Source organism: Pipistrellus hanaki, assembly GCF_964339955.1.
Source record: "Pipistrellus hanaki genome assembly, chromosome: 9".
Taxonomy (NCBI): domain Eukaryota; kingdom Metazoa; phylum Chordata; class Mammalia; order Chiroptera; family Vespertilionidae; genus Pipistrellus; species Pipistrellus hanaki.
Window position 1 is genome coordinate 80,529,396 of NC_140511.1, and position 17,076 is coordinate 80,546,471.

At 69.7% G+C, this 17,076-nt stretch overlaps 2 protein-coding genes across 4 annotated transcripts; both read right to left on the minus strand.

Moving 5' to 3' along the window:
• Window positions 1–1,341: 1,341 nt before the first annotated feature.
• Window positions 1,342–6,924, minus strand: ACY3 (aminoacylase 3). Of its 3 annotated transcripts, XM_084895359.1 has the most exons (8): window positions 6,763–6,923; window positions 5,428–5,749; window positions 4,472–4,667; window positions 4,151–4,244; window positions 3,660–3,767; window positions 3,398–3,507; window positions 1,602–1,828; window positions 1,342–1,569 (listed from the first exon to the last, which is right to left on the minus strand). In XM_084895359.1, exons 2-7 carry the CDS (start codon window positions 5,661–5,663, stop codon window positions 1,607–1,609), a joined length of 966 nt encoding a protein of 321 aa, XP_084751485.1. In that variant the 5' UTR covers window positions 5,664–5,749; window positions 6,763–6,923; the 3' UTR covers window positions 1,342–1,569; window positions 1,602–1,606. The 3 variants fall into 3 exon arrangements, with proteins under 3 accessions (XP_084751485.1, XP_084751484.1, XP_084751483.1); XM_084895358.1 differs by having other exon boundaries at window positions 1,342–1,828; XM_084895357.1 differs by having other exon boundaries at window positions 1,342–1,828; window positions 3,398–3,767; window positions 6,763–6,924.
• Window positions 6,925–9,169: 2,245 nt separating this feature from the next.
• LOC311628514 (aldehyde dehydrogenase family 3 member B2-like) lies at window positions 9,170–15,555 on the minus strand. The gene is made up of 10 exons (XM_084895726.1): window positions 15,466–15,555; window positions 12,875–13,037; window positions 12,414–12,524; window positions 12,141–12,261; window positions 11,881–11,966; window positions 11,691–11,772; window positions 11,137–11,523; window positions 10,096–10,262; window positions 9,628–9,727; window positions 9,170–9,384 (listed from the first exon to the last, which is right to left on the minus strand). The coding sequence occupies exons 1-10, from the start codon at window positions 15,522–15,524 to the stop codon at window positions 9,200–9,202; spliced, it is 1,461 nt and encodes a 486-aa protein (XP_084751852.1). The 5' UTR covers window positions 15,525–15,555; the 3' UTR covers window positions 9,170–9,199.
• Window positions 15,556–17,076: the final 1,521 nt, after the last annotated feature.

Genomic DNA, 17,076 nt, shown 5'->3' on the forward strand with positions numbered 1-17,076 from the left:
CACGGTGCCCGCCTGGGCACACCGAGCCGGCCTGGGTTTGCTGCGGGCAGGGTGGGCGGGAGTTCTGTGCTGTGATGGCGAGCCCATGGCACCAGGCCACGCTGAGGTAGGGCCGGGCCACCTGACCAGGACCGCAGTGGGCGGAGTGGGGGTGAGGGTGATGACGGGGGACCTGGTAGCTCCGTCAGCCCGGACCTGGGGCGGGCCAGCCTGGACTCTGTTGGCGTGTGTGTGCGTGTATGTTTGTGCGTGTGCGTGTATGTGTGTGTGTGCTTATACACGCCTTGGTCTCTGTGTTGGGAAACACCCCCACACATGAACATGACCACACTGACATGCCAACCCACATAACACACGGGTACATAGATGCCAACCCGCTGCCATCCGGGTTCCCACGTGCACAAGCTCCTGTGTGCACAGACACTCGCTCACACGCCCGCCCCCGTGCACACACACCAGGCACACACACGCACCAGGCACACACACACACACGCACCCCTCCCGGCGCAGCCCCTCCCGCCGGCCAGCCATCCTGCCGGAGGCGCCTCTGGCCCCGGCCCCTCATCCATCTCGCCTGCCAGCCCGTCCCCCGCGTCCCCGCATCCCTCACACCTTCTCATCTCCCGCTCAATAGCGGGCTGGCGGCTGTGGCCGCGGGGAGACGGATGGGCCGCGGGAAGGGGGGCCGGGGAGCCGGCCTGAGACACGGAGCTGGCTCTCCAGCCGCTGGCAGCCGGAGCCCTGCCCTGCCGGCTCAGAGGGTGTGGGCACCGGGGGCTGCGCTGGGCGTCCACCCTGCCCAGGTGCCTGCGTGGACAGCTTGGCCAGGGCCCGGGGCCCCGCGGGAGCCCCTGGCCCACTCCTGCCCGGGCACCTCCTCCCTGTGTGCCGCCCTGGGTCGAGCTGCCCGCCTCGCCCAGCTGACTCCCTGAGCTCATCACACGCCTGGAAAGGCACGCGGGGCTGTGCGCCCCCCACAGACAGATCCTCCCGGGACAGCACGCTCTGGTGCTCGGAAACACCTGTGCACACACAGCCCTGGGCGGGCACACACACGGGCACCACACACGTGGGCACATACTGGGCACACGCTCCCGCTCTCCTCCCATCCCTCTGGCCGCGGGAGTGCAGGGAGCTGGGGACCCTTCTGCGGGTCCGAGGACGGCCTCACTCAGAGCTCCCCCCGCAGGTCAGGACTCCGCTGGACACCACGGGCCCAGAGACGGCCACACGGGCCCCAGGACACAGCGTGGCCGAGGCGACACGGGGCCGGACCTGCCCCAGATCCTGAGGCCACAGAGAGGCACCACACAGATGAAGGACACCAGCCACGGCCCCCTGGAGCCTTCCGCTTTATAGAATGGGAAACTGAGGCACGGAGGTGGGTGTGTGTGGCAGGGTCATGAGATACAGAAGGTGGCAAGGGGGCCTCTGAGAGGGGATCACACCTCAGGCGGGAGGCCTGGGGCTGGGTAGGGTGCGGGGTTAGAGGCCGGGGTTAGGGTCTGGGGTTAGGGGGCCGGGGCGGGGGGCGGGGCCGGGGCCGGGGTTAGGGGCCGGGGTTAGGGGGCCGGGGCGGGGCCGGGGCCGGGGTTAGGGGCCGGGGTTAGGGGGCCGGGGCCGGGGCGGGGGCCGGGGCCGGCGCGGGCAGGGCGGGCACAGACAGCGTGAGCTTCTCGGCCAGGAGGAAGGCGATGCCCTTCTCGTAGTAGGCGGCCTCGTTGACGAACACGGGGTACAGGGCGGCCTGCCCCTCGTAGCGCACGTCCTCGCCGCCGAACGTCTGGAAGATGGGCGCTCCGGGCCGCAGCGGCTCGAAGTCCTGGTCCTGGGGGGACAGCGAGGGCCGAGGGCTGGGCTGACCTCTGCCCGGCCTCGGGGTGACCCCACGGGCACTGACCAGGGCGCCCCCCCTTACGGCCTCGCCCTCTCACTCCTCCCCGCCCCGTCAGTGACAGGGTGTGTACGAGGTGCCAGCGGCCCTGTGCCCAGAAGGAGCCGCCAGCCCCCCGGGGAGCGGCTGTCCCGAGGGGGTGTGCCCGCGGCCACAGGCGGGGGCCGCCCTGGGGCACAGTCTTGCTGGCGGTGTGGCCCCCTCCTCCGCTCCCTCCGTCACGGAGGTCAGAGATGGCTCAGAGCACTTTGCAGTCAGTGAACATCATATCAAAGTTGGCTAAATTAAAGTTGAGGAAGGAATCAATCAAAGTGACTGTTACTGCTCAGCACAGGAGACGGGGGGCGGCTCAGGGCCCGGAGGCCCCGCGGCGGGCAGGAGGCCCCTCCCACAGTAAAAACACCGAGATGAACCGGCAGCTGCTTCCGGACAAGAGCCCGGCCGCTTCCGATTTTCCCAGTTGTTACTTCGGTCCTTCGGAGGATCTTTGAAATACCAGATTCTTCCCAATATTCCCCTCTCTGCCATGCCCGGCCTACCAGGCTCTCAGTGCGTGCCAGGCCTGCGTGCTGGGTCGCCCCCCTGTTGTGGCACGGACAGGGCCGACCGAGGGAGGTGGGGCCCCTGAGAGGACACCCATCCTGGCAGAGATCCGGAATGGCCGGTCACTCTGACACAGGTGGGGTCTCCCCGGGTCCCACCGGCAGCAGAGGACCCCGCTGGCCCCCAAGGGCTCGTCATGGAGGCGGGGTCCTGGCTGAGCTTGGGGTGCCTTGAGGAGGGCCTGTGCACAGAGCAGGCGGCCCCTCTGAGGCCCCTCTCACCCCGAAGGCCAGATGGGGGTGGGGGTGGGGAACACTTACTAATGAGGCCAGGCTAAGGCGCCCGGCACTGCAGAAAGCAAAGGCCACGGAGGGCGTGGGCCTTGCTCCACAGCGACCCCGTGTGGCAGCAAGGAGAATGGCAGCGGGCTGGCTGCCCTTGCCTACCTCTTCCTGCCAGGTGGACTGGTGAACGCAGGATCCCTGTCCCGGAACGTTCGGGAAGGGGGGGCCTGCAGAGGGAGAGGCCGGGCTCCCTGCTAACTTGCACAGGGGAGCGTGAGGAATGAACTGGGAACAGGGCTCTGTATTCGCACCTCACAGCAGGGCCCGGCTGCCCCCTCCAGCCAGGGGAGGTGTGTCCGGGCTGCTGTGGGCCCCGGGGCCCCCACAGGCTCAGTGAGCATCCCTGTGGCCGGCATCCCAGCCCGGGCAGGGCTCCCGCAGAGGCAGTGCGGGAGGGCAGGGCCCAGGCTACGGCCCCTGCTCCGGACTCCGGGGTGCTGGGGGCTGGGAGGGGCACTGTGGTCCCTGCCTCTGTGCCCGTTTTCTGACCCTCCCAAAGCTGCGACCCAGGAGCTCCACCGACAACACGCACACGCGCACATGTACACGAGCGTATGCACTCACACACTCACACGCACACACTCACGTGCACACACACTCACACGCGCGCACACACCTGCAGCTGAGGGTGCACCGTGCCTGCCAGCTCCCCGGCCTCCGTGCGCGGGAAGTCCACGCCGCGCACTGCTCTGTACGCTTCCATCTCGAAGGCAGGGAAGGCGGTGCCTGCGGGAGGCTGCGTGTGGGAGCCCACCCCCCAGGCCCCGGCGGGGTGGGGCGTGGGGGCCCCTCAGGGCTGGCTCCCAGCCCCCCAGAGCCTGGTCCTCGCCCCGGGCCAGGCCCCTCCCAGGGCCCCGTTCCCGCCGGGTCCGGCTCACCCTGGTTGAAGAGCTGGATGAAGTCCAGGGCCGCGGCCACCAGCGCCCTCATCCTGAGCAGAAGGTCAGCCCGCAGCACCCCCTGAGGCTGGGGGCCCAGCTCCAGGCCTGGGGCCCCGGAAGGGGTCAGGCAGGTGCTCGGGAGACCCGGCCCCGCCCCTCACCGGCCCCGCCCCACCGGCCCTGCCCCACTCCCCCCGCCCCTCGCCTGGCCACGCCCCTCGTTCGGCCCCGCCCCTCCCCTCACCGGCCCCGCCCCTCACCGGCCCCTTCCGCCGCCCGGCCCCGCCCCTCACCGGCCCCTTCCCCCGCCTGGCCCCGCCCCTCACCGGCCCCACCCCCGCCCGGTCCCGCCCCTCACCGGCCCCGCCCCTCGCCATGCCCCGCCCACCGGCCCCGCCCCTACCCGGCCCCACCCCACTCCCCGCCCCTCACCTGGCCCCGCCCCTCACCCGGCCCCGCCCCGCCCCCCAGCCCCCAAGGGGGCCCACCCAGTCCGCTCCGGGCCACGGAGATGAGGCTGTAGCTCTCCTCCCCCGGCAGCCGGCACAGGAGGACCCGGCAGGGCGGCTCCGGGCTCTGCAGCTGCGAGCGGAGGCGGGTCAGGGCCAGGCCTACCAGGCGGGAGACTGAGTCCAGGGGGAGCGCGGAGGAAGCACAGAGCAGCGTGGGGAGGGGCGGGGGGGGGGGGGTTCCGGAGGGTGGCAGGGCCCTGGGCCCGGAGCCCAGGAGGCACCTGCCCCAAGCCTGTCCCAGCGAGCTCTACCCCCCGCCCCCGCCCGCCCCCTCTGCTCCCCCCGGCCCGGGGCCACCTGCAGGTGGCGGCACAGGTGCATGGTGAAGGCGCAGCGGGCGGATTCGGCGATGAGGCAGGTGCCCACGTTGGCCGTGGTGTTGTGCAGGTCCAGGGCGAAGTCGAAGGCCTGGCCCGAGGCCTTGGGCCCCAGCAGCTGGTCCAGCTCTCGGGCCCTTGTCACCTCGTATGGGTCATCCGGGCGGGCCCTGGCCCTGAGGGGCAGGGATGGGGTGTCACCGCCCGCAGTCCCAATCACCAAGGTTTAATGAGGGGCGGAGGGAGGGAGCCCTGAGTCCCTGCAGGAGCGGCAGAGCGGCTCGAGGGCCCGTCCTCCGTCCTCGGGTGTGCCTGCCCTCTCGGGGCTCTCGTTGGCTCCCCTCGCCCTCTTGAGGTTCAAGCCCTCGGCCTGGCCCGGCCCAGATGCCTCCCCGGCTCTCCCTCCAGCCGCACTTCCAGCCGGTCTCACTGCTGGGCCTGTGCACCTGCCGGGCCCTTCCCGGAACCCCTTTTCTCCTCTCTGCACCGGCTAACGTGGACTCGCCCTTCCGTGAGTGGCTGAGATGCCACCTCTTCCAGGAAGCCTTCCCTGACCACCCCCGGTCAGGTTTCTGCAGCCCCCGCCCTGCATTTAGCCTCCGGGGCTGTGGCTCCTGGGTTCTTCCTCTGTCTCCCCCCGGCAGCTGCGAACAGCATCTCATTTTACTCCCCTCCTCTCCCAGAGCCTGGCTCAGAGGTGGGGCTCGGCGCATGTCCATAAAGGCAGTAAAGTGAATGCAGCCTGAGGCCTGGCCTGGCCCAAGGCAGGATGGCTTCTGGGAGGAGGCTGTATCCGCTCGGGTCTGTCTGATCCGAACGGGAAGAACAGGCTTTGAGAGCAGAGTGCCTCGCTGGTGCTGGAGGGGGTGCGGGTGAGGCTGTGCCGGTCCCGGGCCGGGCCCTGGCGGCAGGGACGGGTGCCGCCCGCACACTCACGTGAGGCAGGCGCCGGTGAAGGTGCGGTTGAGGTCGCGGTCCACGTAGCGGCGGCAGGCGGCGGCGGCGGCCGGGTTGGCCAGCACGGGCACCGCGGCGAAGCCGGGCCTGCGCAGCTCCCCGGGCGCCCGCAGCCAGTGCCGCGCCAGGCAGACGCCCGACATCTCGTTGCCGTGGGTGCCCCCGACCACGGCCACGCGGCCCAGGGGTGCCCGGGGCTCCGGCCGCGAGCACATCCCGGGGCGCAGGCTGGGGCGCCTCTGAGGCTCAGGCTGAGCTGGGGCGAGGCGAGGCCCAGGGCCCCCGCGGGCAGCTCGGCCGTCTGTGGGCAGATGGGACGGAGGGCAGGTCAGCCAGTCCCACTGCCCCTCCGGCGCCACCTGCCCTCCGGCGCCACCTGCCCTCCGCCTCTACCTGCCCTCCGCCGCCACCTGCCCCCGGCGCCACCTGCCCCTCCGCCGCCACCTGCCCCCGGCGCCACCTGCCCCTCCGCCGCCACATGCCCTCCGCCTCCACCTGCCCCTCCGCCTCCACCTGCCCTCCGCCTCCACCTGCCCCTCCGCCTCCACCTGCCCCTCCGCCTCCACCTGCCCCTCCGCCGCCACCTGCCCTCCGCCTCCACCTGCCCCCCGGCGCCACCTGCCCTCCGCCTCCACCTGCCCTCCGCCTCCACCTGCCCCTCCGCCTCCACCTGCCCTCCGCCTCCACCTGCCCTCCGCCTCCACCTGCCCTCCGCCTCCACCTGCCCCCCGGCGCCACCTGCCCCTCCGCCTCCACCTGCCCCTCCGCCTCCACCTGCCCCTCCGCCTCCACCTGCCCCTCCGCCTCCACCTGCCCCCGGCGCCACCTGCCCTCCGCCTCCACCTGCCCTCCGCCTCCACCTGCCCTCCGCCTCCACCTGCCCCTCCGCCTCCACCTGCCCCTCCGCCTCCACCTGCCCCTCCGCCTCCACCTGCCCCTCCGCCGCCACCTGCCCTCCGCCTCCACCTGCCCCCCGGCGCCACCTGCCCTCCGCCTCCACCTGCCCTCCGCCTCCACCTGCCCCTCCGCCTCCACCTGCCCTCCGCCTCCACCTGCCCTCCGCCTCCACCTGCCCTCCGCCTCCACCTGCCCCCGGCGCCACCTGCCCTCCGCCTCCACCTGCCCTCCGCCTCCACCTGCCCCCGGCGCCACCTGCCCTCCGCCTCCACCTGCCCCTCCGCCTCCACCTGCCCTCCGCCTCCACCTGCCCTCCGCCTCCACCTGCCCCTCCGCCTCCACCTGCCCCCCGGCGCCACCTGCCCCCGGTGCCACCTGCCCTCCGCCTCCACCTGCCCTCGGCGCCCGTCCCAGCACCTTTTCCGGAGGGTCAGCGCTGCCCTGCCCTGCCTGACAGGAGTTCCTGTTGTTGTGGTTGTTAACCCTCCCCTGAGGGGTTTCCGTGGGTTTTCAGAGGGAGTGGACGGGGCCTGGCCCGCGGGGACGGCGAGAGGACAGGCTGGGACGGGAGGCGGAGTGAGGAGGGGCACTGACCTGTCACCGTGGTGGCCCCTGGAACAGCCTCCCGGGCTGCACCAGCTCGGCCTCCCTGGCAGCCAGGACGCAGTCATGTGACCGCCCTGCCAATCGGAGGCCACCAGAGCCGGCCCCGGGACTGCCCCCCCCCTCCAGGGGCCCCAGAGCCACACTGGCCCCATCTGACCCTCCGCCAACGGCCACGAGGGCAAAGGGAGGCGCTGGCCGGCCAGGGCGGCGGATTCCAGTCTTCGACCAGCAGCATCTCTGTTCTTTGCTCCCTGGGCTCCCTGCCCAGACTGGGCGTGGACAACCTGTTATTCTCCACACACACACACACACACACACTCACACACCGGGCACACACACACACACCCACACACCGGGCACACACACACACACTCACACCGGGCACACACACAAACACACACACTCACACACCGGGCACACACACACACACACTCACACACACACGCCCCGGCTCTCTCTTCAGTCCAATGGTCATTCTGAGGAAGCAGCTCCCCAAGGCAGAGGCGGGAGGACACAGGCCAGCGGTCCCTCAGCTTCTCTCTGGGCCTCGCTCACACCCATCGTTTATCCATCCACCCAACCAACTGTCCGTCCTCTCATCCACCCACTCGCCTGCCTTCCACCCTCCCCCACCCGCCCGCCCACCTGTCCTTCCATCCATTCGTCCCTTCGCTTCCTCAGCCGTTCTCTCCTTCCCTCACCAGCCAGCCCCTGGAAGCACCTCCTCTGAGGCCACCTGTCCCCTCGAGGAGACAGCCCTCCCCGACAGTTCCCAGGGGAGATCCTGCTCCCGATTCCCTCAGTCTCAGGCCCGAGCCCGGGCTCCGGGGCGAGGACCCACCATGGCGGCTGGGGTGCTGGAGGGGGCCTCCGGGGCGAGGACCCACCATGGCGGCTGGGGTGCTGGAGGGGCCTCCGGGGGGAGGCCGGGGGAGAGGGCAGGGGGCCGGTCAGCGGACCAGGCACTCCGTGGACCGAGCCCTCGCCCACGCGTCTCCTCACGCCCGCCCTCTCCGCTCCGCCCTCTTCGCCGGGTGAACTCAGGCCAGCCTGTCCTTGTGGGCCTCAGCTCCCGGTGTGTCCGACAGAGCGGCCGGATGTAGACTCCGCCTGCTCCCTCAGTCCCCTGGGAGCCTGAGAGCGGGGGGGCGGCTGGGGCCCCGCACACAGCCCCTGCCCCTGCCGATCGCAGACTCACCGTCAGCCGCGCACGCCCCCCGGCGGGGCCCTTACAGCAGGAGGGCTCGGCGATGGCTGCTTCAGCCCGGGGCCAGACCGGACCTCTCAGGCCAGCTCCCCACGCAGGTGAGGGGGCCGCTCAGAAACAGTTCTGTCTTTGCCCGGCCGGTGTCCACTCACGAACCAAGAGGCCGCTGGTTGGATCCCGGTCCGGGCACCGGCGGGGGCTGCGGGCTCCGTCCCCAGGAAGGGGCGTGCAGAAGGCAGCCGACGGACGACCTTTCTCTCTCTCCGTCCCTCGCTAAAAGCCAAAAAAAACGTGGTTTTTTTTAAAGAAATAGCTCTGTATTTTGGGAGCCGAATTATAGGTCCTAATATAAGAGAGCGATTCTCTTTCATAAAATAAACGATGTCTTTATTGGTTAGAGCACATGTGTCAAACACAAGGCCCGCGGGCCAAATCCAGCCCGCCAGGCCTTGCAATGTGGCCCGCACCGCGCTGTCATCACTGCACTCCGCTGTCAGTTTATGACATTGCCAGTTTATGACTGTTCAGTAAACCATTCGGCCCGCGATTTAGGCTGGATTTTAGATTTTGGCCCCTTCTCTGATTGAGTTCGACACCCCTAGGTTAGAGAGAGAGGAAGGGAGAGAATGGCACGCTGGTGAGAGAGACATTGCCTGGCTGCCTCCTGCTGGGGCATCCCATCCCCAGCGGAGCGTGTGCCTGACAGGGACTCCGGCCCACGGCCGTTTGGGGGGAGACGGTGCTCGCCAGCGGAGCCACGCCCACCAGGGCAAGCGAGTGCCTTCTACCCCGGCCCCCCCCCCCGCCCCCGCACTGCCCAGCCTGGGGGGCGGGCTCCGCCACCGACGTGTGCTCGCAGAGGGCGGGGCTGTGTCCGGAGGATGCCGGGGATTTCGGCGCCGAGAGAGGAGCCCAGAGGGCCTGTCCCGCAGGGAGACCGTCTGACACGACCCCGGGGGCAGGGCCTCTGCCTGGGGGGGGGGCGGGACCGAGCAGGTGGCCGCAGCGGCGGGCGGGGCTGGGGGCCGGAGGGGGCCGGCCTCACAGCAGCGTGCAGCCCGGGGAGGCCAGGGCCCAGCGGATCAGCTTCTCCTTGGCGGCGGAGTAGGGCGGGTACTGGAGGTCCCTGAGCTGCTCCAGGCCGGCGGGGGAGAGCAGGCAGGCGCGGGGGTTGGAGAAGGTGTCGAAGGAGAACTTGCCGTGGTACCGTCCCATCCCGCTGTGGCCTGCACGGGCACGCGGGGGGGGTCTGAGGCCGGCGGCCCCCGCCCACCCCCTGCCCACCCCGGGCCGGGCGCTCAGGGAAAGCCTGGCCACCGAGGGCCGTTCTGCAGACAGGGACACGGCGGCCCGGAGAGGCCCGGGGCTTGGGTCGACAGGAACAGGGAGTGAAGGCAACCCTGGGCTTTTCTGGGCCTGGAAACCCCCTCCGGCGTCCCCGGGCAGGGGCTGGGGGGGGCAGGGCTCACCGACGCCCCCCATGGGCATGGACCACAGGGTCTGGTACAGGAAGCCCTCGTTGCCTCCGAAGTGGCCGCTGCTGGTCCTCGCCAGCGCCTGGCTCACCACCTGGGGCGGCGGGGCAGAGAGGGGGCTCATCGCCGGGAAAGGGGGCTCGGCCCACTGTCCCCGGCTCCATCCTCTCCTGGGCAGCATCGCCTCTCAGCCTGGTCTGCCTGTGAGGACCAGCTTAGCCCCGCCCCACCCCCCGGGCTCTGCCCACCGCACAGAGCGTGCGTGGCTCAGAAACCGTCCCTCCGCGGGCAGTGCTCGCCGTCCACAGGGAGGCTGCCTGGCAGGGGGCACCGTCCGGCAGCCTTGGGTGCCCAGCCCCCCCGCCGGGCGCCCTGTGCGGGGAGCCATCGCCAGGCGACGGGGTGAGGGTGGGCCCTCTGCACCCTGCGGCGCCTCCGCTGCCCCGGCCCTGCCCAGCCCACCTGGCTGCGGCGGGAGAAGGCGTACAGCGCCAGCGGCTTCTCCCGGCGGTTGATGAAGTCCATGGCCTCGTCCAGGCTGCTCACGGTCATGATGGGCAGGATGGGCCCGAAGATCTCCTCCTGCATCACCGGCTCCGTCTCCTGCACGTCCACCAGCACCGTGGGGGCTGCGGGCACGGGGCGGCTCAGCAGGGCACAGGGGGCGGCCCAGTCCCGGGAACTGGGGGCGACCCAGCCCGGGCACAGGGGGCGGCTCAGCCCTGGGCACAGGGGGCAGCCCAGCCCCGGGCACGGGGGCGGCCCAGCCCGGGCACAGGGGAGGGCCCAGCCCGGGCACAGGGGAGGGCCCAGCCCCGGGCACAGGGGAGGCCCAGTCCCGGGCACAGGGGGCAGCCCAGCCCCGGGCACAGGGGCAGCTCAGCCCGGGGACAGGGGGCGGCCCAGCCCGGGCACAGGGGGAGGGCCCAGCCCCGGGCACAGGGGCGGCTCAGCAGGGCACAGGGGGCGGCCCAGCCCGGGCACAGGGGCGGCTCAGCCCCGGGCAGGGCCCTGGGACCGGGGCTCCGGCTCGGGGTGTTCTAGGGGAGAGTCTCCCCACGGCCCTGAGCGGTGACCGGGACCCGGGCCCAGTGCGGTCTTAGGTCTCAGGGTGACTGGCTCTCAGCCCGAGGGCCCAGGCCCAGCCTGCTGGAGCAGCAGCATCACCACGGAGCCGTGTGGCCAGAGGCCGGGCCGCTTGTAAGGACAGCCCGGCGGTGCCCGGGCGGGACCCGCGGGCTCTCAGGAGGCCGGGGCTGAAGCTGGGGGTCTGTGTGTGGGAGCCTGGGCCTGGGCCCAGCTCTGGGCGGGGCCGCGGGGTCACAGGCTCAGACCACGGCCACATGTGGCGTTCGTGTCCGGGAGTCGTGGCGACAGCCGTGGACCTGGCTGGGCTCCATCCGTGGGGCCCTGGAACCTCAGGCCCGGACTCGGCCCCGCTGTGGCTCCAGCAGGAAGGGCCCCGGCCCGGGGCCCGGGGCCGGGGCGGGAGGGCGGACTCACCGATGTAGCGGTCGCTCTCCTCGCTCTGGCCCCCGACGGCCACGCGGCCGCAGCCCAGCAGGCCCCGGAGCCGCTGGAAGTGCCTGTCGCTGATGATGCGGCCCAGGTCCGGGGAGGCCCTGGGGTCCTCGCCGTAGAAGCGGGTGATGGCGCCCTGCAGGGCGGGCACCAGTCGCTCCCGCATGGCGGGGCTGCACAGCACGTAGTCGGGGGCCACGCAGGTCTGGCCGGCGTTGAAGTAGCGGAACAGGGCCACACGGTTGGCCACGGTCTGGGGGTCGCAGTCGTCGTCCACGTAGCAGGGGTTCTTGCCCCCCAGCTCCAGCGTGACGGGCGTCAGGTGCTGGGCGGCCGCGGCCATGACGATCTTGCCGACTCGAGGGCTCCCTGAGGACATGGGATGGACCCTCATCCTCCATGGGCCTCAGCCAGAGGCTCGGACACCGCCTGGGACCCGCCTGGCCATGCTGCCGGGACCCCGCCCTCCTAGGCCCAGCGGCCTGGCTGGTGGCCGCAGCCTCTCCGCCTGCTCTCTGGCGCCCTGCCATCCTCACCCGTGAAGAAGATGTAGTCAAACTTGTGTTTCAGAAGCTGCCCGGTCTCCTCGGGGCCGCCCAGCACCACGGCAAAGCAGCTCTGCGGGGGGGACGGCAGCTCAGGGGACCCGGTGGCCCCGGGCAGCGGCCGCCCAGGCGGGCGGGGCCGGCCTGCGGGCACGGGGCAGGGGGGTACGGCCACGCTCACCTGGTCCAGGTACTGCGGCAGCACCTCAGCCAGGACCTTCTCCGTGGCCTGGCTGATCTCTGACGGCTTCAGCACCACGCAGTTCCCTGCAGGGGCAGACGGGGGAGACACGGGGGCGCTGGGGTCCCACCCCACCCCGGGGCTGGCATCGGAAAGCAGAGGTGCAGGGAGGGTGTGCCAGGCGAGGGCATCTCACAGGGGGATTCTGGGCTCCCCTGTGGGAAGGGCTAGTGGGCCAGGAGGGCTCGGGCCCGCCTCACCGGCCGCGATGGCGCCCACCAGGGGCATCAGGATCAGGTTCACGGGGTAGTTCCAGGGGCTGAGGATGAGCACCAGGCCGAAGGGCTCCTTCCGGACGAAGGCCGAGCTCAGCGGCGTCAACTGGGGGCGAGATGGGCGGTGAGGCCCGGCCGAGGACCCCCCCAAGCCCCCCACTTCCAGGGCCTGTGCAGTGGCGTCCCCATGAGGACACGGGGGTCCCCAGAGTCAGGGCCTCGCCCTGGGTCGGCGCGGGGGCCCGGCCAGCAGCTCACCAGGTTCTTGGCCACCGGCTGGTCCTTCATCCAGGCGTGCAGGTGCCGGAGCGCCAGGTCCACCTCCTTCTGGCACAGGATGAGCTCGGACAAGTCCGCCTGGAAAGCCGACTGCGGGGCGGAGCGCAGGGGTCAGGGGGGCGGGCCGCGGAGGGATCTAGTGTGAGGGGTCCCCAGAGGGCCCTCCCAGGGGCAAGGAGCCAGGTCCGGGGACAGCACTGCGGGTCCCCAGCCCTGCACAGGGAGGGGGGGAGCAGGTGGCCTGGGCCGGGTCCTGCTGCGGGGCCGTGGGGAGATACACCCTCCGGTGCCCGTTTCCCGTCGGCGATGGAGCAGCCACCCCCTGCCCGTCCAGGAGTCAGTGCCGAGAGTGCGTGAGCTCGCGGGCCGGGGAGGGCCTGGGCGTGGACAGGACTGACCTGGAGGCCAGCCCCCGCCCGCCCCCCCCGCCCCGCCCTCACCTTGCGCAGGTCCTGCAGCAGCGCCTCCTGCAGCCGCTGCTTGTGCTCCCGCAGGAAGCGGCCCAGGCCCCGGAGCTGCGCCGCCCGGAACTCCGCCGGCCGCGTGCGCCCCGCGCGGAAGGCCTCCCGCAGCCGCCGCAGCGTGTCCTCGAAGGGGTCCGTCCTGCCGGGCGGAGGCAGTGTGGGCCGGGGCCCGCCTTCTGGGCACCACCCTGCCTCTGCCCCACATGGGCTCAGACACCCTGCCGGACTCCCGTGTGACCCCGAGGGCCAGGTGGCCTGCACCCCGCCAGCACAGCACCCCGCCTGCCTCCCTCCGCCCCTCCACCCAGAACCCCGGACACAAGCCAAACCCGGGAGAGGGCCCCCCTGGGCCTGACCCGGCCTCTGAGGGCTCTGCCTCCCGGGCCACAGCTTTCCCAGTGGCAGATGGGGAGACTCCATGTCTCTGTCTGTCTCTGTCTCTATGTGTGTGTGTCTCCATCTCTGTGTGTGTCTCCATCTCTGTGTGTGTCTCCATCTCTGTGTGTGTCTCTATCTGTGTGTGTGTGTATGTCTCTATCTCTGTGTGTCTCTGTGTGTGTCCCTGTGTGTGTGTGTGTGTGTGTGTCTGTCTCTCTCTATGTCTGTTTCTATGTGTGTATTTCTCTCTGTGTGTCTCTGTGTATGTCCCTGTCTGTGTGTGTGTATGTCTGTCTCTCTCTGTGTCTCTATGTGTATCTCTGTCTGTGTGTGTGTCTGTCTCTGTGTCTGTTTCTGTGTCTGTCTCTCTGTGTGTCTTTATGTGTGTCTCTGTCTGTGTGTGTGTGTGTTTCTCTGTGTCTGTTTCTGTGTGTGTGTCTCTCTCTGTGTCTCTATGTGTGTCTCTGTCTGTGTGTCTGTCTCTCTCTGTGTCTGTTTCTGTATCTGTCTCTCTCTGTGTCTCTATGTGTATCTGTGTGTGTGTGTCTGTCTCTGTGTCTGTTTCTGTGTGTGTCTCTCTCTGTGTCTCTATGTGTGTCTCTGTGTGTGTGTGTGTCTCTCTCTGTGTCTCTGTCTCTGTGTGTGTGTCTCTGTGTGTGTGTGTGTCTCTCTCTGTGTCTCTGTCTCTGTGTGACGCCCATCCCAGGACCCCAGCCCCGCTCAGCTATCACTTCCCAGGTGAGGCAGGCAGGGTCCCCTGTGCACACCGGGAACGCCGGGGGCAGCGTCAGGCTGAGCTTGTCCATGGCCCCATCCAAAGGCCCAGCCCCTCCACGGCCCAGGAAAACAGGAAGCAGACCCGAGGCTGGGGCTGAGGTCCCCAGGGCTCCCCGGGGCTGGAGCTGGACCTGCTTCTCGTCCTCGGTGCCCCCCTGCCTCGCCTCCCGCCACAGGGAGCAGGGACCGGCTCAGGGAGCTCCCTGACCCCAGTGGACCTGCGCCACAGGGGTCACCGCACAGGGGTCACTGCCCAGAGGTCACCGCCCAGGGGTCACCGCACAGGGGTCACCGCCCAGGGATCACCGCACAGGGGTCACCGCACAGGGGTCACCGCCCAGGGGTCACCGCACAGAGGTCACCGCCCGGGGGTCACCGCCCGGGGGTCACCGCCCAGAGGTCACCGCAGCAGACTGGGCCTGTGCACGGGAGGGAACCCAGTCTAGATGTGGAACAACGCTGACAGGGAATTCAACAGCCTCACAGACACGAACGGGGCGCTGCAGGCTCTGTGGGAGGCCGGCCGGAGACTGACTTCCTGTGTGTGTGTGTGGGGGGGAGCTCCCAACAGAGGGCCCAGCGCGTGCGGAGGCCCCGTGTGCGGAGGCCCTGGTGCGGAGGCCCTGAGTGCGGAGGCCCCGTGTGCGGAGGCCCTGTGTGTGGAGGCCCTGTGTGTGGAGGCCCTGTGTGCAGAGTGCGGAGGCCCTGTGAGCGGAGGCCCCGTGTGCGGAGGCCCCGTGTGCGGAGGCCCTGTGTGCGGAGGCCCTGTGAGGGCAGATCTTGGGAACGAGACGCAGCCAGACTTCCCGAGGGAGTCGGATCTATTCCGTGGGCGATGGGCGGACCGCAGCCCGGGGAGGGGCAGAGCTGGCCGCTGGCGCTGAGGGCGCGGTGTGCCTCAGCGCACTGGGCCGCCCGGTCTCACCGTCACGCATTGTACGGATCCAGAGCTGACCTGAGCTGCCCTCCCCACAGCCAGGATATGGCGACACCCCGCCCCCAGCACTGCCTGAGCCCCAGCTGTTTATCCTCCTCCGCCCTCCGGCAGCTTCTGCATCGTCTGCGGCGAGAAGGCAACACCTCAAACCCAGAGACAGTCTCACTGTGGAGCCTAAAGCCAGACTCAGGTCTGGCCTCTCCTCTCCACCAGGCCCAGCCCGGGGACCCTGCCCGCCCTGTTATCCAGCCTCCTCCCCACCAGGGGCCCGGCCAGCCCGGGGCCAGGACCGGCTTCCTCTGAGCTCCCCAGGGGCTCCGTGGGGGCAGTGACAACCAGGCGGGCGGCACCCACCCTGCGTGGAGCCAGGCCCTGGCCCGTACGCGCTGCCCCACAGCCCCACATCTCATCCCTGCCCCCCATGCCGCCCCCGCTGGCCCCTCTGCCCTGCCCCTTGCCCCACGGCCCCACATACCCCAGTGAGGGCTGCGCCCTGGAGTCCTTCACCACGCCTTTGCCCTCTGCGCCCGACATTCTGCTTCCAGATGAGCGGCCCCTGCCCCTGCCCCTCTCACACGGCTCTGCCAGCTGCTGGTCCTCCTCGAAGGCGCTGGCCACACACGACCTGGCAGTGGAGCAGCCCCTGGGCAACCTGACAGCACTGCTGGGCCAGTCCGGCTGCCGCCCGTCCACACGCCCACACTTCCCGCTGACTGCCCTCCCTCCCGCCCGCCCCCGCCCAGCTGGCTCTGGAACAGGTCTGGAAATCGCAGGCTGCCAGGAAATTACCTGACAAAGAGGGAGATCTGGGAGGAGGTGGAAATTACTGGGTGGAATGTCAGCGGGGCCGCGGCAGCCAATGGCGCCTCCTCCAGGAAGCCCTCAGCCAGCAGACTCCAGAGCCCGTCTAGGAGCCCGCAGCGAGTCCTCATGCCCGCCCCCCGCACTGCACCCCGGCGCCCTCCTCTGCCCTCCCCACAGACAGCCTGGCCGGCCAGGCAGCTGTGGCTGCAGAGTGCTGTCTCCTTCCTTTGTCCCTTGGAAGGCGGGTTCGTGCACATGGAAAGGAAATTGATGAGAAAGTGGCCAGAGGGGCAGGACCGGGCGAGACGGGCTGGACATGCCCTGGAGCCAACCTGCCGCCATCCCTCCCAGGCCGGCCGCAGCTGGGGTGGCACTGGAGCTCGAAGGGCGTCTGCGGAGTGAGTGGGGTCCCTCCGGCGGGGACGCATACTAATCTGACCACTCTAATGCATATATTAGAGGCCCAGAGCATGGTCTGGCCAGCCTGACCAGGGGGAGGGGACATGGGCGGTTGGCTGGCCTGCCTGCTGGTCGAATTCCTGGTTGAGGGGACAATCTGCATATTAGCCTTTTATTCTATAGGATAGACAGAGTGGCCAGATGATTCTGCGTTCAGAGATCATCGTCATCTGGCCGCTCCGTGTATATTATGTGTACTTTACCTGTCCCAGGTCGGCTGCGTGAGGCCTGGATGTTGTGTCCAGAGAGGCTGCACCTGTTCTAGGCACCCCACAGACCAGCAAGTGTGATCGGACACTCTGAGTTGAAGGAAGAGGGCGGTTCTTATCAATCTTATGGGAATGAATCCAAATGAGTGACTCCAGACCATTGCATGGTAGTAAAGCCAATTCTTTTTTTTTTTTTTTTTTTAAATATTTTATTGATTTTTTACAGAGAGGAAGGGAGAGATATAGAGAGCTAGAAATGTCGATGAGAGAGAAACATCGACCAGCTGCCTCTTGCACATCCCCTACTGGAAGTGTGGGCGTGTGGACGGTCGGCAGCCGGACTGGCCCAGCAGAGCTGTCAGGTTGCCCAGGGGCCGCTCCACTGACAGGTGCGGGCGCAGCGGGCGGAGGGAGTCCCGTGTGGCCAGCGCCTTCGAGGAGGACCAGCAGCTGGCAGAGCCGTGTGAGAGGGGCAGGGGCAGGGGCCGCTCATCTGGAAGCAGAATGTCGGGCGCAGAGGGCAAAGGCGTGGTGAAGGACTCCAGGGCGCAGCCCTCACTGGGGTATGTGGGGCCGTGGGGCGAGGGGCAGGGCAGAGGGGCCAGAGGGGGACG